The sequence below is a fragment of the Athene cunicularia genome (genome assembly GCF_003259725.1).
Source record: "Athene cunicularia isolate RWA chromosome 2 unlocalized genomic scaffold, athCun1 chr2_part1, whole genome shotgun sequence".
Taxonomy (NCBI): Eukaryota; Metazoa; Chordata; class Aves; order Strigiformes; family Strigidae; genus Athene; species Athene cunicularia.
In genome coordinates, this window is record NW_020799095.1 from 73,255,777 (window position 1) to 73,283,105 (window position 27,329).

At 37.8% G+C, this 27,329-nt stretch overlaps 1 protein-coding gene across 1 annotated transcript in view; it reads left to right on the forward strand.

Annotated features, from left to right (window-relative positions):
• MYO10 (myosin X) overlaps positions 1-27,318 on the forward strand; it is a 139,919-nt gene extending 112,601 nt beyond the window's left edge. Inside the window, exons 24-40 of the mRNA XM_026842406.1 lie at positions 270-1,172; positions 2,469-2,592; positions 3,863-4,106; positions 6,447-6,542; positions 9,890-9,983; positions 10,752-10,807; positions 13,168-13,310; positions 13,738-13,932; positions 15,077-15,234; positions 16,531-16,654; positions 18,420-18,717; positions 20,220-20,427; positions 21,022-21,158; positions 22,074-22,194; positions 24,664-25,116; positions 25,484-25,675; positions 25,928-27,318. Of these exons, the coding sequence (XP_026698207.1) occupies positions 270-1,172; positions 2,469-2,592; positions 3,863-4,106; positions 6,447-6,542; positions 9,890-9,983; positions 10,752-10,807; positions 13,168-13,310; positions 13,738-13,932; positions 15,077-15,234; positions 16,531-16,654; positions 18,420-18,717; positions 20,220-20,427; positions 21,022-21,158; positions 22,074-22,194; positions 24,664-25,116; positions 25,484-25,675; positions 25,928-26,038 (3,657 nt within the window). The 3' untranslated portion in view covers positions 26,039-27,318. The remainder of the gene's footprint in view (positions 1-269; positions 1,173-2,468; positions 2,593-3,862; positions 4,107-6,446; positions 6,543-9,889; positions 9,984-10,751; positions 10,808-13,167; positions 13,311-13,737; positions 13,933-15,076; positions 15,235-16,530; positions 16,655-18,419; positions 18,718-20,219; positions 20,428-21,021; positions 21,159-22,073; positions 22,195-24,663; positions 25,117-25,483; positions 25,676-25,927) is intronic.
• Positions 27,319-27,329: the final 11 nt, after the last annotated feature.

Consider the following 27,329-nt stretch of genomic DNA (forward strand, 5'->3'; position numbering starts at 1 on the left):
TTTCTTTTTTCTTTTTTTTTTCTTTTTTCTTTTTTCTTTTTTCTTTTTTCTTTTTTCTTTTTTCTTTTTTCTTTTTTCTTTTCTCTTTTTTTCTTTTTCTTTTTCTTTTTCTTTTTCTTTTTCTTTTTCTTTTTCTTTTTCATGTTGGGATAAGGGTCCTTTTAAATTAACAGCATGGTGGGAGCACAGTGCTTTAGAAATAAATAAATTTTTTTAAGGAATCTTGCATTGAGGGACTTTATTTTATTTTTATTTTATTTTGAATGTAGGCTGAAGAAGAGAGAAAGAAGCAGGAACTGGCCGCCATTCAGAAAGCCCAGAAAGAGGCAGAGCTGAAGCAAGAGGTGGAGAAGCAGAAAGAAAGCAGGCAGGTGGAAGAAATCCTGCGTCTCGAAAAAGAAATTGAAGACCTACAGCGTGTGAAGAAGCAGCAGGAGTTGTCCTTGACAGAGGCTTCATTACAGAGGCTGCAGCAGCTTCGAGACGAAGAACTCCGGCGGCTTGAGGATGAAGCATGTCGAGCAGCCCAGGAGTTCCTGGAATCTCTGAACTTTGATGAGATTGATGAATGTGTCCGAAACATTGAGAGGTCTCTCTCTGTAGGCAATGGCTATGCTGCTGAACTGACTGAACAGACTGGAAATGCCTGCAGTGAAAAGCCCAATTTTAACTTCAGCCAGCCATATCCTGAGGAGGAGGTAGATGAGGGCTTTGAAGCTGATGATGATGCATTTAAGGATTCGCCCAACCCAAGTGAGCATGGCCATTCTGATCAAAGGACCAGTGGCATCAGAACAAGCGATGATTCCTCCGAAGAGGATCCCTATATGAATGATACTGTGGTGCCAACAATTCCTGCTGCTAGCAACACCATGCTTATACCTCCTACTCATGATGCGGTCAGTCTCCACAACTCTTCAAGTGGTGAATCCACATACTGCATGCCAGAAAATGTATCGTGTAGACCCCCAAATTCTGTGGAACTTATTTCTCCTGATGGAGACTATGATTACGACCAAGATGATTATGAAGATGGTGCTATTACTTCTGGTAGCAGTGTGACCTTCTCTAATTCGCACAGTAGCCAGTGGTCACCAGACTACCGATGCTCAGTGGGGACATACAATAGCTCTGGAGCATACCGATTTAGTTCTGAAGGAGCTCAGTCTTCTGTAAGTATCATTGTTTTTATTATCTAATAATCGATATGTGCTTTCTGATTATTATCTCTTTTTTTTTTTTCCCAATGTGCAGCCATAGAGTCAAAGTAGTTAATGTCTGTGTTGTGTGGTTTGACTTGCTTCGACTGTGTATGGATGTAGTTGTTTGTTGCCATCTAGATGCCACCGGGGTGAGTGCATTAGAGTTAGAGGCAGCTTAGATGCTGCTTGCAGTCCTAGACTTATGCAACTATATGGTTCTATCTGTTTTAATGCAGAACTGCGCTTTATTTGGTGAGGAGCACAGTGCATGGCCTTGGATGCAATTCATAAGCAAAATTCTTCTGTATGTGTGTGTGTGCTTGGAGTCAGGGTACCAGGTAGCATGGTGGGGAACTGAGTTCAGAAAAAAAATGATTCAGTTATGCATCCAAGTTGCAACAGTATAGAGGAATAAGCTGCTGGCAGAAGTCCCTGAAAAGCCAGGTGTATTTTGAGATGACCTGAAGAGTAAATTTCACATGATGACAAATGTTAAAATTATTGAGGCAGACACTCATACTGAGGAGGTCTTTTTCAGTGCTGTTTACTGAGCATACTGTGGGCTTTACTTCTTCCTACAAATAGTTTTCAGAAGAATATGGTTTCCTCTACCACTCACAGAATATTTCTGTGAAACTGATTTGGAAAGTATCTCAGCAACACTGACTTATTTAGAAGGAAAACATTAACAGTAAAACATCTATTACACTTGATGTAATGAAAACTAGTCAAAGTTTCAAAGTATATTGGTATAAGTTGACAATTCTTGCCTAAAATGAAAACACTTTTAGCTGTCTCTGTTGAGGACTCTTTTCTGTTGCATGACTCTGGATGTGTGTCAGATACAGAATAGACATTCTGATTATTTGGGGTGAGGGTGGAGGAAAGCTATTAACAGAGCTTGTGGAATATGCTGCTTTTTTAAGACTGTTCTAAATTGTTACCCACAGCACTCAATGATGGAGGGAGGTAGCAGAAGGTTACATACCCTGTTCATGCTCTTGCAAAGGGATAACTTTCCTGAGCATCTACAAAGCTGTTTAATAGATTTGTTACGTGATGTTAGGGCTAGTGTGTAATCAAACAGTTCAAGCTGCAACTTACTATGATGTCCACCTTCCTCTGTTATGTTAGCTGGATGAAAACCAACAAGGAATGATGTCCTTCCAATACATCATAAAATGTATTAGCTGAAGACTTCTAAACCAGTTTTATCATAACTCTTTCCTGAGAGATCATTTCACCTTTATTTCCTTTCTTCTGTAGTTTGAAGATAGTGAAGAAGATTTTGACTCCAGGTTTGATACAGATGATGAACTTTCCTACCGGAGGGATTCAGTCTATAGCTGTGTCAGCCTGCCCTACTTTCACAGTTTTCTGTACATGAAAGGTACTGGGTGAATCAGAATCCGTTAAATATACAAAATAACCAGAAATGTTTATTATACTTTGGTCTCCAATTCCTGCAGAGTTAAGCTATTTTCTTATTTTTCAGAGGATGATGGAAAATTAACTTAACTTGCAGTGGCTTACATCTAGCAGTGTGTTTCCCCTCTGCAAAGGAACATCAGCATTTTGGGCTGCCTCTGTTTCATTTTACATCTTAGCTGGTTCATAAACAATGGAATATCCAATATAAACATAGTAAAATAACTCACAAATTGTACTAAATTTTGAGGAAAGCCGATTCCTGCTTCCAAAACCTTGTAATATAGACAGCATCCTACACTGCAGATCAGCTTTACTGACCTCAGTCAATTTTCATTTCGGATCTGAAAGACACAAAGAAGGATATGTGTAGCAAAGGGGCATGAAAGACTCTGAAGGAATATACACTGGCATTCTCTGGTTAAGATTCTTGGTTTTATCTTCTGATGATTGATAGTAAATGATAATCTAGATGAATCTTTGTAAGATACCCATCACTGTAGCATAATTTACATTCCATATAATGGAATAGGAACGTGATGAATGTGCACACAGCTATGTGTGTGTGAAAATAATGCATTCATCACTAGCATGACTTTTACTTTCTGACATAGTTAGCAGTAAGTTTTTGTGGAATGACAGGAGTATATTGCTTTGGTTAAGGTTTTTATGACTGTGATGTAACTACAGTGCAAGGTGTATTGTCTGCTATATAACCACTCACTGGTATGACTGAGCTCACGCTGGTGTATTTCCTGCTCTTAAGTACAACTTTTTCAGGTTTGTGTTTTTGAGTTGAACATTGTTACCTCCTAATAGAGAGAGGAAAGAGTTTAACACTAAAATTTTCTTAGGTTATCATTGAGATACATTGAAAACGGTGTTAAAGATCTTATTCTCATACGCAATAAGACTTTTTATCCTTTATTATTTATTATATATATATGTTGTGTATAATAATATGTAATCATATATATGTTACGTATATATTTTCAGTATCTATAGATTTATTATAATTTATAATTTAAGGGTCTTTAGATTGTCATCAATACTGGTGGCCTTAAGGATATGCAAAAATAAGATCCTTGGTTTCATGGCTTACAGCAGAGACTCAGTTTAACTGCAGCATTGCTGGTCAGCATCTTCCAGCGTTGGTGTGGTCACAGCTTCTGTTTTATAATGCAATTGTTTGTCTTAACTATGTACAAACCCACATCTGTGTCTCTTGCCAGGTGGCTTAATAAACTCATGGAAGCGACGCTGGTGTGTCCTGAAAGATGAGACCTTCCTGTGGTTTCGTTCCAAGCAGGAAGCACTTAAGCAGGGGTGGCTTCACAAAAAGGGAGGTGGATCATCTACGCTTTCCAGAAGGAACTGGAAGAAACGATGGTTTGTTCTCAGACAGTCCAGGTTGATGTACTTTGAAAATGACAGTGAAGAAAAGCTAAAGGGTGCCATTGATGTCCGAACAGCCAAGTAGGTTTATATGGTTTTATATGTTAGCCATAGTTCCTCCTAAGTACTTCCTGGGGATTAATCTGAGATGTTGAGTGTCCTGCCTTCAACTTGTGTGAATGCAAGCATGAGACTATGTGATGAAGTTATTGAAAGCAAGTGTTGTCCTTATTTGGCTCTCTCTTAAGTCTACAGAGTGCTCCAGAGCTAAGCCAGTGCCAAATACTTAGAAAACTGCTGCTATAATGAACCCATCTATGCTTTCTCCCAGACTAGAGGCCCTACTTAGTCTGTAATGATTTCCCAAGGCAATTTGGGGCATGTTGCCAAGTCTGTAGCTGCAGGCAAACCTAGAATGAAGAGGGTGGAATTAATAGGCCCTGAATATATTTAAGCATGGGTCAAAGCTGTATCTTCTGTACGCATTTTACAATCTTCTTCATGTTTGAAATAATTGTGGTAGTGGTAGAAAAGTCTTGAAAATGCATATATTCATTTAAAAAAATAGAATTACTAAACCTAACTTAATAACTTAGGTCTTGCTACCTGAAGTTCCTTACACCTTAGTATTCTATGCTTCCTGAAGCATGCATCAAAAAATTTTTCTAAGGGATGGTATTTTTCCTTCTAAACTATCTAAACTATGCTTTATGAACTTACGAATTATCTAAGTAATTTAAAATCAAGAGTGTGCTAACATTGGTAGTCTCACTTCTCTATAAAAGTATACTTAAGCTTTCTTCCAAGGTTGAAAAATACAGATATGGCTGTAACACTTCATTCCACTCTGCTCTTTGTAATCTGCAACTATCCATTTTATTTTGTTAATTTAACAGACTCTGCTCTTTGTAATCTGCAACTATCCATTTTATTTTGTTAATTTAACAGAGTACTTAAAATAAATTGAAAGCTTAGATTAATCTTTTCTTTGGGAAGTCTTGACTTGAGACCAGTTTCAAGCATAACGAAGTAAATAGTTTCAGTGAGCATTCTGACTTGCTCTTGTAAAACCAATGGGCTGCTGTCTGTCAAGGAAATCTGAACAGAGACTGAAATTCCCACCACAGGTTTTTCATTGAAAATTATTTTGACTGTCTCATCTACCATACTATTTATTTAGCATATTTTTCCAATATGTTTAAACCTTATTTTGTTGTTACCACATTGTTTCATTGACTGTGCCCTATAGAAGTTCTTTGCTGAAGGTACCTTTAAAATTGTCAGGTAAAGGTTGTTGAACCTAATTTGAACTGTAGATTCAGTGACTATGTATAAAATAGCTACAGAAAGGTATTTGTATTTAAAGAGCTGTATGTCATCAGAAATAAGCATAGCTTTTATAGGTAACTTTAATATTCACTGAGTACATTTGTAACATATTGTGTGACAAATATTTCACCACTCCATATTAGGGACTCCATTCAAATTAAATAAATCTTAGGCTGATTCATTTAAAACACAGAACAGGGAGGCATTCTGTTGGACACTGTTATTGGGAGGGAAGGAAACCAAATTAAAGAAAACAGTACAGTATTATAGCTTTTTGTTTTAATAGCAGATAAATTGTACTCATGTGTCTGATTAGGAGAGCTTGCATATATTGTTTATGGGATAGAGATTTATGAGAATAGTATAGCTGATAAGGAAGTATAGCTAGTTAAGGAATAGTAAGGTTCAGACAAATCCAGTAAAACAGCAAAAAGAAAATCAAGTTGATTTCTCAAGTTTCAGGAAAATCTGATCTAATACTTAAATTACTCTTTAAAAAGCTTGTGCTTTGTAATTCATGATTGTTTAATGTATCAATACTTAGATGCCCAAACTAAAAATTACAAAGATGTAATTTTTCAGCAGATGAGTGCTCAGGTTTTGCTGGAAGTCATGTTTGGAATTGTCTTTATGCTGACTTACCACCACACAGAATCACTAATGCAGGTTTTGTTTACTTTTTGTTTTTAATCTTCAAGAGCTTTCTTTTTACCACTCCAAACATTGCTTGGGTATGCAGTTGGTTCAGAAACATATCCATTTCTCAACTTGCCTCTCTTGAGGCAAGGATAAGGCTTTTCTTTAGTTGATGTTAAAACAGTAACAGAATTGTCAGCTTGGTATAGTGACATTCATAGTAGTTTGAATATTTGTACCGTAAAGGCAGAAAACACTAACAGTTGTGTTTCACCAACTATAGTTTGGTGAATTACTACTGTCTGATAAATCACATTGTGAGTCTTGCACATGAACCTGATTAAGACTGACCGCTGTTATTTTAAGTACCAGTACTTTGTGAGCCTCTCACCAGAACAGATTTTTCAAAAAGTTGACAATCTCTAATGCTCAATCTTATCATTTTGTTCTTTTCAGAGAGATTGTTGATAATACAGGCAAAGAAAATGGTATTGATCTCATAATGGGTGATAGGACCTACCACTTAATTGCTGAGTCTCCTGAGGATGCAAGGTATGAAAACCATCAGGCCTTTTTCCCTTTTTTTTCTTTTTTCCTCTTTAACCTCTATGACATTCTGACTTGTGCTTGTCATTAATTTGTTTGCTGACTGTCACAAAATATTGAGGCTGTGTTAAACATGTGTTTAACACTTTTTCAAAAGGCCTGCTGAGAAGAAAATCTTGTGGCAGAATGTTACTGGGAAGAGTCAGACTGCCAATGCAAATTTGCCTAGAATTTGGCTGTTACCTATTTATTACTAGCAACTTGCTGAAATACAGTATGTCTCTGGAGAGGCAGTCATCACACATTGATGCTTGTTTTGTGCATTACCCTGCTGTGTTTAGCTGCATAGATTGAATAAGTATTTAAGACCCTGTAATCTGCCTGAAGTAAAGTATTGGGTTTTTAGGGTTGGGATCTGTTTGGCTAAGCAGAGCCTAAAATTTTTTCAGATAGAAGCTGTAATGTGGTCCCTGGATTTTAGGGTGAAAGCATGTTCATAAGAGCAGCATTCAAGATCGTGTTTCCATTTCTGCTGATTTAAAAGGGGTCTTGCTTTTGTTGCTAAAGGATCTATGTGAAACTAGGGGAAGGCTGATAGGTGAGGAGGAAGGTCAGATCAATTGTAGTACATCTTTTAGAAAAAAATAAAAAATAAAAATCCTTGCACTACAGTTCATGCAAGATAATAATATGTTTGCCCACAAAAATCAAGCATTTAAATAAAGTGAACTCAGTAATCAAAGCTTATTACCCACTGCCTTGCTGCCCCAAGGTCAGAATACAGGATGCCTATGTCAACATCATTTGAGCTACTTTGCTCTGAAGACTTGAAAGTTGCTTATATTCTATTCTTTTTAAAGGTATGATACCTTTCTATATCACAGGAGCCTGAGTATAAATTTAGCAATGCTTACCACGCAGAATCATGCTTATTTTTGAGGCATCCTTAAAATTACCCTTAAAATAAGTTATGAGCTTTCCAGCAGTTATTTTTAAGGTTCTCGTGTGATGTGAGTATATTTTAAAATGAAGGCTTAGCTAAGTCTCTTCTGTTAGATTTGTGTGCATGCCCTAGGGACCAATAAGAAATTATCAGCACAAAGACTTGTCTGTTGTCATGCATAATTTTCATTTTTTTCTTAAACGTGGAGGAGGAGACACTATACCTATTGTTGTATATACTATACATATCACACTATCCAGATTAATTTACTTTTTACCAGTGTATTTCATGTTTCTTTTTTCTCCGTCATCCCAGAAGACTTTAATGAGGGAGATGTGTAAGGATTTGCAGATAGGGTTAAGTCAAAGACTTGTTAATGTTTGGCATTGTTAAAAGTGAAGTACAAAAATATTGGACTGTGCTGGTTCTGGATCTGCTATTGAAAAAATATTTTGTATATGGGCTACATCATGATCTGAGGTTGCTTTTTGTTCAAATGAAGGGAAAAAACAAGAGAAACCTGACACCCTCCCCAAAAAAGGAATAACTATTTTAATCATGGAAGTGTATTTGAGGAAAGAAGTAATGCTTCAGTAGGCACCCACTGCTGATGGTTTATTCTTTTCACAGCCCAAGTCTGTCTTTTTTGCTATTCCTGTGTTCTGGGACTTGGCTGAAAAACAAAGGAGGTCCCAAGAGGAAAGAAAGCAATATGAGAGTAAAATCTGCCTTTGTCTTTCACAAAGTCTCACGATTAATTTCTTTTTCATTGTTTATACAAAGATTACATGAAATTGTGAAAAATCTGAATTGTTCTTTAAAATAAACTATTATTGAATGTGCATACAGTGCTATGAAATGGGGTTTTTTGGTTTTACATAGAAGATTGACATTTAAAATTTGCAATTCCTGAGACCAGAAAGGAAAGCTGAATTTAATTTGTGGAATTTTTTGGTAGATGAGGTTAAATTTTCTTCAGCTGATGGTTTCTTCTTTCTAGATGACCCTTCCCTTGTTTTGGGGGGTTTTCAGCGACATTGTCTTGCATCCAGGAAAGTAAGTGTTAAGCACAGTCTCTCTGTGTGTATCTCAGAGTCTTAAGAGAAGAATCAGAACTAAATATGTTCTCATCTTCCTCATTGTTAGGCACTCTAAATCTGCTTTTGTCTTCATGCTTTGCATTGTTTCTAATGAAAACATATGTTGTTAGAAAGGATTTAGGATTTGGCAGCCACAGTACTGTTTGACAGACTACTTTGGCGTTCAACTTACAGATATCTACCTAATGGGGAGTAGCTGGCTTCTGAATGCTAGAGTTAAGGATGCAGCACTTCAGTGTCCTAGGAGGAAATTCTGTGACTATAAGGAATTGCAGAAAAGATAGCTTTATATTTAAATCCAGTAGTTTTGCATGTTTTCTCAACCTGGTGGTGGTGGAGGAGCCTCTGCAGAAAAGTGAGGAGTCTGTTTCAAAAGGCTGGGCTTTTGAGCGCTTTGAAAACTTGGCCCCAGGTGGTTTTCATTAGAATGGCAAATTCATATCTCAAAGAATGGCATTCAGGAACCTGCCAGACAGGCCAAGCTCTGCCCTCAGATTTCAATGGGATTGCTTAGAGCAGTTGAGCTTTATCATATACCAGTGCCAGGAGGGTAGAGACTTCCCAGAAGCAGAAGGTGTGGTTGGAATTAAATCCTTCTGCATTTGCTACTCAGCACTAGGAGTCGAAGTACTGGCAACACCTCTGCTAGTTTTCCTGTTGTGGGTATATGCAAGGCCACTGGAGTGGTACAAATTGGCTCTGGTTCAATTTCACTGGTCCTCCTAGCAGCTGGATTTTTCCAGTGCTCCATAGGGAACAAAAAATGTAGAGATATTTGCTTGGAGTTTTTATTCTTTTTTCCCTCTCAGTTGTGTTTCTGCAGAGGACTTGATGAACTTCAGTGATCTTTGCAGAAGTATCATTGTAAGAAACTATTACTAGTCACACTATCAATGCAGCAGAATTTACAATCTGAAGGTTGGATTTCCTGTTAAAGTCTCTGTGTGCAGCTAGTAGTGTATTTTTTTCCAGATTAAATTTGTGGAATGTGTTACAAATGCTCTCTAAGCACTCAGATGTTTCAGTGTGCTTACTGCCAGTTTTTCAGAGATGGCCCTTTTTGTACAAGGTATTTGTCTTCAGGAAGAAGGGTATGACGTGAGCTTGGGTGGAAGATCTGGAGGGGCTTGATTGTACCTGGTATTACTTGAACTGACATAAAGCCTTGCTGGTTTTATGCATGTTGACAAAAAGAATCTTAAGCAATTTCAAAAACCTGTAGAACCTGCTAGATCTCTGCAGAACAAAGGTTTCAGAAGGCTTGTTACAGAAGCAGCATTTTACTTACACTGCTGCCTTTTTCTCCACAGCCAGTGGTTTAGCGTACTGAGTCAAGTCCATGCGTCCACAGAGCAAGAGATCCGAGAGATGCATGATGAGCAGGCAAATCCACAGAATGCTGTGGTAAGTCTAAATCTGAAGAACTTTTCAAAGCAAGTATTTTTAGAAGACAAGGGCACTGTGGTGGCCACAGCTTCTGAGAGTCACAACCTAGGTTTCCTTAAATGTGGTGGTAGCTGTGACACTGGCTAGAGGCTCCATGTCCTTGGTCCTGTAGTACACAAGAAGAAGGTCTGACTTCTGATTCCTCTCCCATCATTCACATTGATGGAAAATGAGTGTTGGTTTTGGGGTTGTGTTTTTCTGGTCCAGTTCCCTATCACACCATAGTGTATGCTTGAGTTTGAAGTTTTGCAGAGACACAGTTAATGAGTAAATTAAAAACCCAAGAGTTGAAAATTTGAGATTTCTCTGGTCCTGCATTTACTCCATACAACATACACTGGGAATAAATGGGATACATTTGGAACCTAATATCAAACAAAGGAAATAAAAACTTCTGCATAATGGCTTTGGAATTTTGTTCTGAGAGGATGACATTTATATTGGGATGGACTTCTGGTGAAAAATTCAAGCAGGTTTGGAAGCATAGAAGAATAGAGCAGTTCTTGAGCTACTTCCAGTTTAACCAGAGATAATCTTTTACTGGATCTGTTTATCTGAGTCTTTTAGTTTTCTCCTGAGAAGTTTTGTTAGGAGAAACTGATGACCAAATCTGCAGTTCATTTTGGTTGACCAAATCTGCTACCCCTTTCACCTGTCTCTTAAAAGAGTACTGTGAGTAATATCATAGTAAATGTCTTCCTCTTCTGGGTGGATATTTGTTTATAGGGTACACTCGATGTAGGACTGATTGATTCTGTCTGTGCTGCTGACAATCCAGATAGGTAAGTCAGAACCATGCTTGGTGACTTCCTTTCTTTTTCTGCTTTCTCTAGACAAAATATGATGCTTTATATTTTAGTCTCTATATTCTACTGACCAACCATGCATTAAAGTGATTTGTTATTACCTCTCTTTCCATAGTACTAAACACCTCACGTTAAAACATGAAATAAGAATGTTTTTTTGTGGGGGCTTCACTAACTTCCCTGACACTGCTTGGTATATGAACTGTTCAGCTACTGAAGTGATCCAAAAGTAAAAGATTAAATATTTCTTTCATTCATGCAAGTAAAGCTTCTGAAAAGAGCAGCTTATTTTTGAGTCCTTCATCAATATAGTAGGCAGAAAAATTTATTTAAACATTTTTCTGTTCAGCTTCTCATGCGGGAATGTTGTATTCTACAGGGATGAGAATTATTTCCCAGAATAAAAACGTCTTTTAACAAATAAGACAATGCAGCATAAAAAATAATCATCAGGATATTCTTAGTTCTTGAAGTCTTGACTCTGGTCATACATACCTGCTTGTAAGGCTGTGAGGTGCTATTTGTACTGTAAGAGTTCATTCCAGTTTCCTTATTGTGCACATGTGAAACAGGTGGGTGTAAGTTACTGGTCTGTCCTTGGCCTGCCAAGATCTTGATGCCACAAATAACAGTCATTATAAGCCCAGGTTTCCTAAACAATACAACACAAATTTCCAGAGCTTTCAAAATTTTACGTTAGAAAGACAGTTCTCCTGTAAGCATTTTTCGCACAGCTTTCTTTTCTTGTATTTTTTTTTAGTTCCCTGAGTCTAAATCAATTATGAAACAAATTTGACTAATAAAGGCAATAGATTATTTTTATATTGACACATATGAACCCACCATTACAAGCACAAAAGAGAGAAGCTGAGCAGAGAACCCTTTGAATCTGGATTCAGAAAGAATTGCAAAAACAGGGCTTCCATCATTTTCCTAAACTGGGATGGATGAGAGAGGGGCCTGGAAGGCTGGCTACTGTTGATCATAATCTCCTGTTTGATAGTTTGATCTACCTTAGTTTATACCTTAGCACTCTCCTTTTTCAGTTCTCTTGCTGCAGCTCATTTACAGCTTCTGTCCTGTATATCCCATTATCCAGCTTTGTAGAGAGTGCTTCATGTAGCTCAGTCTAAAGCTGCCTCCTCTTCACACATTTTAAAACATGGTCAACAAAATTCCTCCATTCAGTTCATATGCCCACTCATGTCCTCATCCACCACTCTTCCTGCATAATGTAGCACGTCAGCACCATAGTGAGTGTGACCAAAACACTGCATTCTGATCACTCACCCCCCTCTATGTAGGGCACTGGTGAGCACTAGCTGTAGATAACTGTTAGATAACTTTTAACATAACGTACACAATTCTCATGTTACTTGATTTATTGTAACCTTCCTTCACACAGTTTTCTAATTTTTCTTCCTAATAGTTGTATTTACTTTTTTCTTTACCCTGCCATCCATCTAGCTTTTACATGGCGCACACTGGTTTTGGAGAATGGTACCATATTTGGATGAAACTCTCTCCCCATAAACAGTTTTTCGACTGGTTCTAATTACTACCCAGTTACCTTCTCGCAAGAACTGTAAAAAGGAAGGCCTGTGAGCTTTTCATGCATGGGGTGGCCCAGATTGCATCATTCCCATTTTCTACATCTGATACAGTTCTTAAAAACTGTGTGTTCCAGGATGAAAAAAATGATGGTAAAGGGTTAATGGAAGTGTTCGTAGGCTGAAGAACCTGCCTTTCTAATCCAGAGAGCCATCAGCACAGTTCTCTTGGGCTAGTTCTTCATGCTTCAGTGGATCCTGGTGTAGGATTGGGTAAAAGCCAGATTCTCATTAAAAATAGATTGTAGTCTCTGCAAATTGGGTTGCACCACATTAAAAATAAAAGAATCTGTGTTCACATGCTCCTTCACTATAGACCTTTGTAAATTGTAGTTGGGTTTAGCTAATGTAACTACTGAAGCAGACACTCTAAATAGATCTGACCCTGAAATAGAGTTCTGATTCACATCCAAAGCTGATTAAAGATTGGAGGTTTTTCTCACCATAGATTAATTTTGAGACAGGACAAGTTGCAATTTAATATATATTTTCCCCCTATTTGGAGCCCTAGCATTTTGGTGTGAATCCAACATAATTGAGTGTTTTGAAATGCTTAATTTTTTTTTACGTTTAGTGGTGTTGAAATAAAAGCATTAGAGGTGGACAGTATTTATTTGTCTGCATAGAAAATGCAAACAATGGACAGTGTTTATGATTATGGTGAGTGAGGTAAACAGTACGTATGTTGATTGTAACAGCTTTTTCAATCTTCATTTATTTTCATAGACCCAATTCATTTGTGATCATCACTGCTAATCGTGTTCTTCACTGTAATGCTGACACTCCTGAAGAGATGCATCACTGGATAACACTGCTTCAAAGGTCAAAGGGGGACACTAGAGTGGAGGGACAAGAATTCATTGTGAGGGGTAAGAACTGAGTGGGGAAGTAACAAAGTAAATAACATCCATTACGTGTCAGAAAGATTGTTCCCACAATACAATCTGGATAATATGCCAGCGTGGTAGTGTTGGAGCCTCATCTTTGTACAGTGGAGTGTACTCACAAATACAGCTGAAACTATACCCCTGCTGTACCATGTAAGAAAACACTGTAATGATGACAAAAAAAATTTTTATAGGTAAACACCAAAGTTGGAAAGTTTTAATATTAATCTTATTATATCTTCATCATTTCATTGTTTGAGAATTTTACTTAAAGTTGTTTAATATGTGGGCTAAACAATTAAAGTAATATTTTTCTTGTTGCAAGTATACAGCTAACTTTTAGCAACCTAATTTTGTCCAACTCTGTTTAAAAAAAAAAAAAGTGTGATTCAAATTGTGTCTTTAACAGGATGGCTACACAAGGAAGTAAAGAACAACCCAAAGATGTCTTCATTAAAATTAAAGAAGCGTTGGTTTGTTTTGACGCACAATTCCTTGGACTACTACAAGAGTTCAGAGAAAAATGCTCTGAAATTGGGTACGCTGGTCCTGAACAGCCTCTGCTCAGTGGTCCCACCTGATGAAAAAATCTTCAAAGAGACGGGTAATTGTTTGCTCTTTTTCAAATATGATGTCAGTTACCTTCTGTCCTACTACCTAGTAATGCAGCAAACAATGCATAAGAATATTTTAAATGGATTTTTATGACTGCACTTTGAACAAATCAGCTTCCTAACTCACTGAGGCATTTTACAGGGAATTACTGGGTGAAAAACAGAGGTAAGAATGTATACAGGAGTAAAATTTGTTGACATCAAGATTCAAGTTATCATAGACTGACACTGCTGCTAAGTTAGTGTGAACACTTAGCACTTACACATCAAAGACCTAGGGAAAGACATATGGGTAGCACTCTCCTCATGTTATTTTATATGCTGAGAACGACTAGGACTAACATTAGTGGCGCAAGTGTAGGGAGATCTAGAGTAAGAGTCCAGTTTGTGCTAACCTACATACTACACCTGAGTCAGCTCCCCTGTGCATTTTCAAAACTGGTTTTCAACTCGGAAGTGGCTGTTTGCAAATGAGAAGCAACTGATGACAGTCCTATATAATCTTATTGGGGTCACTGACACTTCAAAGAAGCTTTCGCTAGTGAAAGATGAAATAGAATTTCTTTAATTGTGTCTGCTTTATAAAAAGCCTATGCAGTGATGCAGAGAGAGAATTTGAACTGAAATGTTCTTCCTATCATAGTTGCCACTACCTTGGTGTGAAATTAATGAATTGTTTACACAAGAGGTAGTTCATGCTTTGTATCTGTTTGTAAGTGTGCCACAGAGGATGAAAGACTGCCACATAAAAGCAAGACTGTCTCGGATTTTCCTGTTCCAGACAGGACTGGAGAAGTAGGGCCCACAAGCTACAAGCAGCTAACAGTATTCCATAGTGTTGTCTTATGGTCACTTATTACTAAGATTACTGGATTAAATGGAGGCTGTGTGATGGCAGTTGTACTCTGAGATTATTCCTAGGGTTTTTTAAAGGAGAGAATCTCTTTTAATACCATAGTATCTGTATTATGATACTTAATTACTGGAATAGCTTCTTAGTTCCTGAAAAACTACCAGCATGAGCCAGAATGCAGCACTCAGGGTCTGATGGGACTACAGCTGGTTTTAGATAGAAATTTGGGGTATTTTTATAGATACAGCTTCTGTGATTAATAATTTTTACTGTTGTGCTAGGTTACTGGAATGTAACTGTTTACGGACGCAAACATTGTTACCGTCTCTATACAAAATTGCTTAATGAGGCGACCCGTTGGTCAAGTGCCATCCAGAATGTGATTGACACAAAAGCACCAATTGATACTCCAACTCAGCAACTTATCCAGGATATTAAGGTAGGCACAAACAGGAGGGCTTTGGGTGAGAAAGAATGGTTGCTTAAATCCTTTTAGTGTTGGCTTTGCCATATTGGGCGATAAAGTATATAAAATATAAGTTTTAATCACACAGTGACATGGACTGAAATTGTGGAACCTGAATGTATTTACTGACCCTATAAAGGAATTTCTATCTAAACAGTAAAAGAGCAAAGTATGAAGTGCAACTCGGAGGACAAGAGGGATAATTTTTTTTTTCCATGAAAACAGTAACAAGTTTTACTGGTTTGTGTAACTTGACAGGCATTGCTATACCTGGCAGTAGAGCACAGTGTGCAAGTTCATGAGTTAGCAGACCTGTTTGGCTATGTCCACAATGACCAGCACACCAGGATGGTCGACTAGATGGTTCTTGTGATTTTTTTTTTCATTATGGTTCCTTTCTTGTTCTGTGATAGCTTGGCCTAAGCATCTCCTGTCCCTGAGTGATGAGAAACATCCAATTAATGCTTACTGCTTTATGGTCCTGTTGGAGACATTGCATGCACAGGCAGAGAATCTCCTTCTGGAGATTTTTCCTAATGTGCTTTGAGGAGAGAGGATGATGATTCTCAGAAGAGACAAAAAAAAAAACATGCAAGAGGGGACAACCGCTACTAACCTTTTCCCTTAGAGAGTGCCACCTCTTCTTTCATGGAAAAGAAGAATCAAGTCTGAAATTTCCAGGCTATGAACACTGTTCTTCACAGCAGTAGACATATGTGGAAGTTCAGGATTGATAGAAGACAGTGGTCACACATCTGTCAAACTTGGCCTAAGAAAGAACAGTATTTAAATGTCAGGGTGGGTGCATCAGGTTTACAGAAGCAGTTTTTCTGGACTATTTTGTTATGGCAGCTCCTGTAGATTCTAACTGAAAAGGCCAATTAGTTGTTCTGGAGATATATTTTTAAACAAAGCTTGAATAAGATGTCTTAATTCCAGTTATGAAATACTGGAGTAAAAGTGACTGTAAAATGAAAGCACACTTCAAAAAATGTTGTGAAACTACATTTTTGTCTCCTGCAGTTCTGCCGTGGTTTGTTTTCTACTGCATAGATAAAGTAAGCTTATGCAAGACCTGAGGTTAGCAGATACTGAGCATTCATAGCCTGCAGTGTGCCATGGCAGACACAGTGCCCACAACTGGACTTAGCACCAAATAGTGGTGGAAACACTGATGACTAGTATTTTTCACAGCCAACCTAAGGGTACAAAGCGGTGCGTTATTGTTAATGCTGAACACCAAATCCTGCCTTTTTCTTGCCCCAATAGGAAAACTGCCTAAATGCTGATGTGGTTGAGCAGATTTATAAGAGAAACCCTATTCTCCGTTACACTCATCATCCATTGCACTCGCCATTACTGCCACTGCCGTATGGGGATATCAATCTAAACTGTAAGTTTTCCAATCTTAGAAACACTTTTCCTGATGAAAGACTAAATCAGAGGATGGGATTTTTTAGTCAGTTGGCTATACTGAAGTAACGGTAAACAAAATATGTGTTTATAATACAGATAGACAAGTTTCCCTGTTCTCCTCTGGGAGGTAAAGAATATGAGTTTGTCTAGCATAGAGCCATGGGCTCATGGTGCCTCTGTGTGGGTGTTAACAGACAGGAAGGATTCTATTGCTGCTGTAATACAAGTTTGTTACCTTCAGCAACACAGCTAAGAAGACCGAGTTTGAAAGGCCTTGCACTGAAATAAGCAACTAAACCCAATTAATACAGTCTCCCTGATTCATATTCTCCTTCACAAATCATTGTTGCTTCCTACCCCATGTGGGGAGCTGCACCAGCCACAGCTTCCAATTAACAAGTGTGAGTTTCATCAGTTGTGGTGGGAAGCATTATTTATGGGAAACAACATTTGAATGGACATGGTTTTAAAAAGTAATGGTTCATTTATTCCTGAAATCATGTCTTTTAATATCCTTGGCTCAGTCACTAACTTAGAAGTCTGTTTTGAATGAATGGTTCAGAGCTATTGATGGTTGTGAATTTGGTGTCCTTAAAAGGATTTGCTTATCTTATTTTCCAACTGCGTATGAAACAAGGTATAACTCAGATCAGAAGTTTCAGCCTTGGGAGGAGGGTAGGAGGTCACAGTTGATTAAGAGCAGAGGTATTTCAGATGAGACTTCCTGGTAACTCAAGTGATATCCTTCTGCTCAAATGACAAGGAAAATCCTAGGAGAAACCTTTCCCTTCTCTTCCCCCACCTCCTATACAGTGGCAAGACACAGCTCTGACCTTCTCAGCACTTGAGCTGGTTGTGCCATGCTGGAGTGCAGCATGGTTGCTTTCTATTCCCCATGGACAGTATGAGCTAGCTCCCTCTGAGCTAGAAGTCTTGCCAAAGTCTTTCCATACTAAATGTAGCTCCACAGATGGACTGATGCTCAGTTATTGCTTTGACTTGCAGTTGAGTTCTAGTTATTTTCTGTAATAGTTACAATGTCAGGTTAGCAACTTCATATGTATAACATACGTCTGTACTGTTTTGTGCCTTGATGGTTAGTAGGCCTAACTGATTCAGACATCAGAGCAATCTCTTCCATCTCTTGAACCCAAGAACTGCATGGTTCTTTTAAGTAGATTGTAAAAGTTGCTAGCCCATATTGAATAACCTATAGTACAAAAACAATCACCACTTTTTCCAGCATGGAAAACACAAGTTGCAGTGTCATGGCAATGATCTAGTAGTATTTTCTTGGGCTTTAATTAAAATAGTACTGCTGTAGACAAGTGATGCCATGTATCTTTGTCACTTTTTGTAACGCACTCATGCTTTACCTCACTTATGATCTGATTAGATTATCACTTTCTTGTGGCCACAAAAAAGTGATAGACACTTCATCAGTATGGATTGCTCTGAAAGGAAGATTCTCCATAAAGAAAACTGATCAAGCAAGATAGGCTTTTGAGGTTGTGTTGTCAGAAAATGTCAGAATGGGATTTCATTAAATTTGGAACAAATCTCAATAGCAAAATAGCTCATAAAATGAGTTCACATCATACAGTTGAAATGGAAAAGAACCATTCTAATATCCTGCATAATAAGGGTCACAGAATAGCATTAAGTAATTCCTACATTAAGCCTGAGTGCTTTCTCTTTAATATCTCACTCTAAGCACCTTTCTCCCTATTTTTCTTTTGTAGTGCTGAAAGACAAAGGCTACACAACTTTGCAGGATGAAGCCATCAAGATATTTAATTCTTTACAGCAGCTGGAGTCTATGTCTGATCCCATCCCTATAATCCAAGGTATCCTCCAAACAGGACATGATTTACGACCTCTTCGAGATGAGCTGTACTGTCAGCTCATCAAGCAGACCAATAAAGTGCCTAACCCTGGGACCGCGGGCAACCTTTATAGTTGGCAAATACTCACCTGCATGAGTTGCACATTTCTGCCGAGTCGCAGCATCCTCAAGTATCTCAAGTTCCATCTCAAAAGGTGAGAAGCTTTGAACTACTAAAGCAAGAAAAGTTTTTTCACTCACTGTTTTCACCACAGTGTTTAGGTATCATGAAGTGATTCTCATTTGAAGAATCAAGCAAAATCCCACAGAACTGAATGCACAGTTTGTTAATGTTGACAAAAGGGGGGCTTTCTGTAGTTGTATAAACTTGCTTAGACGACTTGCAGCCTGTACCCCCAGGTCCCATTCTCAGCCATCTAAATCAACCTTTTACAAATTCTTCATTCTGCTTACCTTACTTTCATGAGGTATGCACATAGAAGAACATCATCATATTTGAAAATGTATTTGGAGTAAAAATGTCTGCTTGCAAATCTAATTTTAAGATATTAGTCACCATTAAAAAAAAAATAAAAAATCATTGTCAACAGTTCAGCATTAACCAGAATATGGAGTTCGTCTTGCTGTGATGCAGCAGAAGAATGCAGACTGTGTCATTAGGAAAGTTAGTCCAACAATAACAAACTGTTCTCAATAATTTAAAAGTCTTGTCTGTATTTCTGCTAGAGCATGGACTTTGTCAATCACTTTGCTAAATCTAATTGCGCTATAAGTATTTGTAAAATGCTTGTATAGAAGATACCCCTTTCAACCAAAGTAAGATCAGTGAAAAATATAAATCACTTTATATAACTGTTAAAATGAAAAAAATCCAACATTGATTCCCTTTCTCAGTTCAACTCAGCTCATAAACTGGCTTCCTAGTTAAAAAAAATTGCACAACATTGGTAGGTTGGTTTCAATATTGTAGATGCATAGTTATCTTACAGCATTTCTGTAATCCTGCAGTAATCTTTTTATGCCTTGCAGATCATGAATCACTGCTCTTTCACATAAATTAAACTTTAGTAGCTCTAAGAAGATATTTTATCACTGGAAATATTATAGAAACACTCTGTTCTGAAAGCTACCTGGATTCAACAGTTTTCAGTAATTAAGAGCTGTGTTCATTGAAGTTGTTACTGAATACTCATAATACTAACTGCTGAACAGTAAGGTCTTAGAGAGAATCTTTAAGAAAATGAGGAATAGAAATCAAGTATCCTAAGTGACATCTCCACAAAACTGAGCAGTCAAATATGTTTTACTGCTTTTTTCTGAGTACCATAGTGCAGTTTAGTCTTCATTCAATAACTGTAACTGAAAAAAGGGGAGTTGATTACCAGATGTTCATAATTATTTTGCTGTCAAATCTGAGTCATTACAAGATTCCTGTAGTTTATACTATAAAAGTAGATCATTTTTTTCTTTCCATTAAGGTTTTAGAACAAAATTATGAATGTATATATTATCCCACAGTAAATCACAAGTTAGAACACTTCCCTTGACAGTGAAAATAAACCTTACAAGTGTGCCAGGTAAATAAATTATTGGACACAGAAATACTTTAAGGGAAAAAAAACCCACAACATTCTCAAATAAGTAAAATTTCTGTTTCACAGCCTGACAGCTTAAAGTAGTAATATTTGTCTCACAGGGTTCGTGACCAGTTTCCAGGAACTGAAATGGAGAAATATGCACTTTTTACTTATGAATCTCTGAAGAAAACCAAATGCAGAGAGTTCGTGCCATCACGGGATGAAATAGAAGCTCTGATCGGCAGGCAGGAAATGACATCCACAGTTTATTGCCACGGTGGCGGCTCCTGTAAGATTACAATCAACTCTCATACTACAGCTGGAGAGGTGAGAAGTGGTGACAGAACAGCTTTGGCACAAAAATCAGTGTCTCTCCTTACATGCCAATTCCAGGCAGTAGTAGTGTTAAACTTTGGGAGTGCTGGGGGTTTCCATACTTGTCTTTCCTTTCAGGGGAGGGAAGGCTTAGAGTGCTGTCCCTTCAACCCTCCAGCATGTTCTGAAGAAATCCCTGCTATAAAAACTGCCTTTATTCTGTAGAGTATTACCCAGCTATAGTTTCCTTTTACAGGAAAAATTACAGGAAAGACTAAGCAATTCAGTTGAGACATCACTGGAATAACTTTGGTAGATATTGGTGTGTATGAGAGCCAAGTTGCTTCCTAAAACTGGAAGACTCTTGCTGAAATACTATTGTGAAATACAGGGGTTATATCTGGCCAGGTGATAGCATATACATATTCTGAAAGAATCAGCAAACTTGAAGTGGAATTTGACAACAATTATTACTGCTGATGAGAACAGACCAGTAACATTTTTAGCCTCAAGTAAAACCTAGCTCTGAATCTTCTTCTAATTATTTGTCTTACTCTCTGGTGCTGCTTTTCTATGCTGTTTTTTTCATGTGCTGTTTTTCATTAGGTGGTTGAAAAGTTAATTCGTGGCTTAGCCATGGAGGATAGCCGAAATATGTTTGCTTTGTTTGAATACAATGGTACTACTGATAAAGCAATTGAAAGCAGAACCATTGTCGCTGATGTCTTGGCAAAGTTTGAAAAGTGAGTGCACCTCTCCTTCTCTCTCACCACTCTAATAAGTAACAATTAAATAAATTTCCAATGTCAATAATGCTGAATTTTCTCTTTCTCTTGCTTGTTTGTGATGATGCAGCTGAATGACACACATGGCCATTTCTGGAACAAAAGCATCTTTTTTTTTTTTTCTTGAAAGAATTGGAGCCACCTATTTGTGTTGGGTTGTCCACTGTCTTGACACCATTAGAGTAATATTTCTCATCACTACTTCCACATTTTCTTTTCCACTACTACAAATTTTTCCACCGTTACTAGCATTGTGGCTGCCCCAGTACTGTGAGAACTGAACTCCAGGCAGTCACTGCCATTCTGACTACCTGTTGCCCGACTTCACATGGAAGTCACCTCAGTACAGCTCACAACATTTTTCTTCCCAGTGAAATTTAAACCACCTATAGCACTGTAGTAAGAAACTGTAATACAAGCCTAAATACCTGTTTGTCATCCCTATGTTATACACGTGGCAACCAGCCTCCTTTATCCACATAATAATGGGGTGGGGGGAAGGAATCTCTAAAGTGTTGTGCAATTACATTTTATAACAGGACTTCATAATATTGGTTTATCAACACCAGACTGAGCCACAAATAAAGGTTTATTAAGATAATTTGGGTTAGAAACAGTTGAGTGAGAACTGAGTCAACATTTCTAAGTCCTTGATTTTGCTGTAGGCTCTAAATACACCCCCCCTCTCTCCAAATGACATCATTCAGGTATACCGCTGAAAACAGTTAGCTCCTGTCAACACCAGATTGATACCAGATGTAACAAAGCAAAATTAAGCTGATGTCTTGCTTCGATTCTTCAGGTGTCAAATTAGAAAGGCATTTGATTTCACAGATCTGATATCTCTCTCTCTCTCTTCACACAACCATGCAGGCTTGCTGCCACTGCTGAAGCTGGAGAGATGCACTGGAAGTTCTACTTCAAGCTCTACTGCTTCCTGGACACAGAAAATGTCCCAAAAGATAGCGTGGAATTTGCCTTTATGTTTGAGCAGGTAAAGGACAAAGGTTCCATTTGAGACACTTTGAAGAGGAGGAAAAAAGCAAGGCATCTAGGCAGCATAGAGAGTTTTGATTATGCTTCTGTTTAACTAAATGCACTACTACTCAAGGATCAAGTGCAAAGAAAGCAGTTCAGTGGTCAAAACAGGCTTATCCTGACATAAGTGAAGCACATTTGATTTACCTAGTGTCATGACTTTTCTTACTTCTGCATTACTTGTGAATTGCTTTACATACAGTGGTAAAAAAAATGGATAACTGGGTCTAAGCTGGATAAAAATGGATAATACTTGCTTTTAATTTTCCTCTTAAAAAAACATTTTCTTAAAGAAGTGAGAAATGTGTAACTGGCAAACAAATTCATTATTAGAGACCCATGTTGGCAGCTGTACAGAACTAATCAAACAATAGCTTTTTCTCTTTTCATAGGCACTGTAGTAAAACAAAGCAGTCCAGTCTCAGCAGTAACCATAAGACAGCTATGATGAGCAGAAATTCACTTAATGAATGTGCTGAGCTCAGAATGAGGTCATATTGCAAAACATTAAAAAGTGAAATTGATTTATAATTGAAATTAAATGCGTCAGCAGTTGGATTTCTATTATATGAGGTTCTGTAGTTGCTCAGAAACTCTCACTGATGACATTTTTTATTGTTGATTGAACTCCTCCTTTTCTATGATATCGCAAATGGCTAAAAATTCTTCCAGTGGACAACTTCTTTCACACAGGCACTAGAGACAAATTTCTGTGTAAGGCTTTTTTGCAATGTCAAGACACTGACATTCTGTTGGTAAGCAAGCCTAATGTGATCAAGAATTGACATACTTCTGGTTTCATATGTATGAAGCCTTTGCCCCTTTCACAGGATCAGAAACATCTTCACTGTAATAGTTTCTTCCTTGTTCAGTTTTAAGGCACCATATTACATCATGAGTCTACCAAAAGTCTCCTTCCAGAGCCTACTACTGTCGTTCAATCCAGAACTGCTTATTGTTGGCTGAAGGATTTGGGCAATAGATTGTCTTGGTTGGGCTTAGAAACGTTGCCATTCTGATTGTATGTTTTTACATATAGAGGAGTCAGCCATTTAATGCCTCTGCTTTGGGATGAAGTTCAAACTGTATGAAGAAAATCCATGAGAGCTCTGCATCAGATACTTTACATTACATTATTGGTTTAAGAGGCAGATTTAGCTAGCTTCCCATACAAACAGCTAAAACAAGCACATTCACTGAAGCAGATTGTTTTCATGCAGCATTCTGTGCTGACTGTGTTTAGCCAAATATTTTACGTCTTGACAAGACCAATAGTATTTCAGTTACAAAGCACGGCGCGTTCAAGCCATATGATTAATATTACAGCAATACCTTTAAGAGGTGACATTGTGTTCTAATATCAGCTGTGTTCTTTTTTTGTAATTGTTTGGTTTTGATGTCAGTCATCAACTTTTTTCAACCGATTAAGAAAGTTCCCTTTTGTCATCAGTTTTAGTTCTGTAACCTCCATTATTTTTTTAAAATCTGAATCCTTTAATTCGTAAGGCGCTGCAGAAAAGCTTTTAGTTCTTTCTCATTAAAATACTGTCCTTCCATTTCCACAAGACAGCTCTTTCTTCTACACGTGTACAATTTCAGGTAAACCATCTTGCATGTTTAAGGGCACATTTTTGCTCCATCCTAAGTGTACACCTAAATGAACTAGCTTACTTAGATGCGAATTCTATCTGTGTGTTTACTAAACTGCTTTCAATTCTTGCACCTCCAGACATGAGGCATGTTTGTTTCCTGTAATAGTGTTATATAAAAAAAGTAAATTTATTCTAGCTGCTGTACATTTCCAAAGGTTTGAATGAGTGTGCAAAGAGCTAGGATTTGAAAGAGTCTTCTTGGTTCAGAATCTCATCCCTGATGCTACAGACCACTATAACATACAAATGTTTTACTAACTTTGTGTAAGATCCGTTGAAGATTTACTGTTTTCCCTCAGTGAGGTTTATTATAGAGCTGTCCTCGAGCTTTGCTTTTTTGGCTGGAAACATCAGTTTTCACAGCCAGATTATTGATAGCAGTAAGCAAAACTAGATATCCATTTCTTCCTAATGCCCTTAAACATGGATGGCTTCCTCCCAATCAGATGTTTAGATCCTGATTCTCTCTCCTTTACATTTTATTTTCCTTTTTGTAAGTCAGTTGCTCTTATATATGTGAGTTCACTAAGAGCTGTACTAGTAACAGTAATTCCAGTTTAGCGAGTACTTCAGTTGCCTTGCAGTTCTTCTGGTAAACCCTGTCTTACCCAGTTTAACAAATATGCCAAGAGATTTACCACATTTGATTTATTTAACGGATCATTTGTTTCAGATCCTGGGCTTGTCTGGCAGTAAATCTACTTCACATTTCTCTTAGTCCTGTCAAAGACTGGTTAGTACATAAAAATCTACCTTTTCCCCCTTAATAATAGGCTCATGAAGCAGTGATTAGAGGACATTATCCTGCTCCTGAAGAAACCCTCCAGGTCCTTGCAGCTTTACGTCTTCAGTACCTTCAGGGAGATTACACTCTGCATACCACCATACCAGAAATGGAAGAAGTCTATCCCTTGCAAAAGCTAAAGTCTCGGATTACACAGTCAACCAAAACATTTACTGCAGCAGAGAAGGCTGAGAAGAAACGAGCCAGCTTTCTTGAAGGAACATTGCGGAGGAGTTTTCGCAGTGGCTCTGTCAGCAAGCAGAAGGTTGAGGAGGATCAGATGTTAGACATGTGGGTCAAAGAGGAAATCTCAGCTTCTAGGACTAGTATTATTGACAAATGGAAAAAACTCCAGAGGATGAACCAGGAGCAGGCTATGGCAAAGTATATGGCTTTGATTAAGGAATGGCCTGGCTATGGCTCAACGCTCTTTGACGTTGAGGTAAGACTTCCTGAACACCCAAATGACAGTTTATACTGTATAGATGATGATTTCATTACAGCGTAGTGAAACCATAAACACAGTATCACAATGCTCAGACAGGTGATGTAATAAAGTGGTATTAAAAGCATGAACCTATTAGCAAGCACTGTAGCTATTGGAATCCACCAGTTAACCATAAAATACAGAGGGACGGAATGCTATCCTGATGGGTTGCAGACAAGTTTGAGAAGTGTAAAAGGCTACATTCAAAGAGGAACAAGCAATATGCACTTCTTAAAAAATGGTTACAGACAAGAACATCAACAGTAAGTGTTGTGCGGTTCCCACTGTTCCCTGTGCTGCTAATTTACATTTTTTTCTCTAGTGTAAAGAAGGGGGATTCCCACAAGAATTGTGGCTTGGAGTCAGTGCCGATGCAGTTTCTGTCTACAAGCGTGGGGAAGGAAGGCCTCTGGAGGTGTTTCAGTATGAACATATCTTGTCATTTGGTGCACCACTTGCCAACACCTATAAGATCGTGGTGGATGAGAGAGAACTGCTTTTTGAAACTAGTGAGGTAAGGGCAAGAAGGAATTTTGTTGTTGATAGCCAGGCTACTGTAATTGCTGCAAATGTTACAAATGCATTCAAGATCCCTGTAAAGCTAAAGGGAAGACATAATGAGATGGATAGGAGTGCTGAGTATTTTTGTTTAACTGCAGAAGGGTTTCATTGAAAGCTCAACAGTTTTCTGTTGTTAGCGTCTAAAGAAATTCATTCATATACTGTTACCTTACTAAGAACTTTGCTCTTTATATTCTTTTGGCAGGTGGTTGACATTGCAAAGCTGATGAAAGCTTACATCAGTATGATCGTGAAAAAACGCTACAGCACTTCTCGATCAGTGAGTAGTCATGGAAGTCAGGGCAGCTCCAGGTGAAAACAAAACCTGTTCTACTGTGCTCTAAATAGAACATATCACTCCTTGGCCTCAAAACGACTTGATGATACTGATCACATCTGTTGACAAGCTAAACAAGAACCAGAGTTTCCAGGGAAAGTATCTTCAAACATTGTTTTAGAAAGACAACAGGGTGGGGAGGGCAAAATCAGGTGAAATTGTCACATACTAGAACTGCTGGCTCGTTGAAAACTTTCCAAAGCATTATTATCCTCAGTTGATGTAACAAATGCCTTAAGACTCAATCCACTGCAATACAAGCAGGAATAAGTGCCTTAACAATATTAAATACAACTTGTATTGACCTAAAATTGCGGATAAAAAGTCAAACATTTTTTTTGTCCTTTCAGAACACTGAAAACAGTTATATCCATCCATTCTGCACTAATCTACTATACATGTGGGAAGGGGGAGGGAAGAAGAGCAAGGTATATTTTTTGGAGAGCTGCTGGCAGCCTTCCTGATGGACGCCAACATTTTGTTTCCCCTTGCTTCCATAGATGTGCACATTGTGCACGTGTATTTGAGCTGTCAGTAAAATCTGAGTAATTTTATTCTGTATTTCACAAGTCTTCTGAAGCAAAGGGAATAAGTATGTGCAATGGTGTAAACAGTCTTTCTGTAAATTTTAATAGTTCAGAGTTATAGTTGTTACAGTTGTATGGTTACTTTATAAGCAGTTTTATTAACAAGTAAATTCCAGAATTTTCATACACTGATTTTACTATTGCAAATATGTATTACCATATAAGTAGCAGAAATCTGCATTCTGTATCTGCTGTATTATAAAGAGAGATGTAGCTGAGAATATTTATAGACTACCCTAATATGGAAATACAATTATCAGTCCATTATCCATAATGTCAGTTTAAGTTTTTAATATTAATTTTTTTTTTCAAAGACATCGCTCTTTTCTAATTGTGGCTGGACTCTCCAACCCAGACTGACTGCCAAAGGTCAGAGCCCTTCACAGCTGACTGGAGAACACAGTTATACAGTGCAACTGCTTTAATACAGAGTTCTCTATTTTACCTGGTTGCCAGATGAAGGTTCTTGACAGTACCCTGTAAATAAATCAGGGAATATCAGCTAATAATAAGCTGATTTTTGACTTTTATTTTTGTACAGAAATACTGTAATATAAGGCAAAACTTTGATCAAAGGTATCTTTTTATCCACAGGAAAAAAAAAAGAAAGAAACCTGTAAAACCTTACTGTTATTAAAAACCTCAGCCTTTAAGGAATCATGCCTATTTACTTTGGGGGGGGG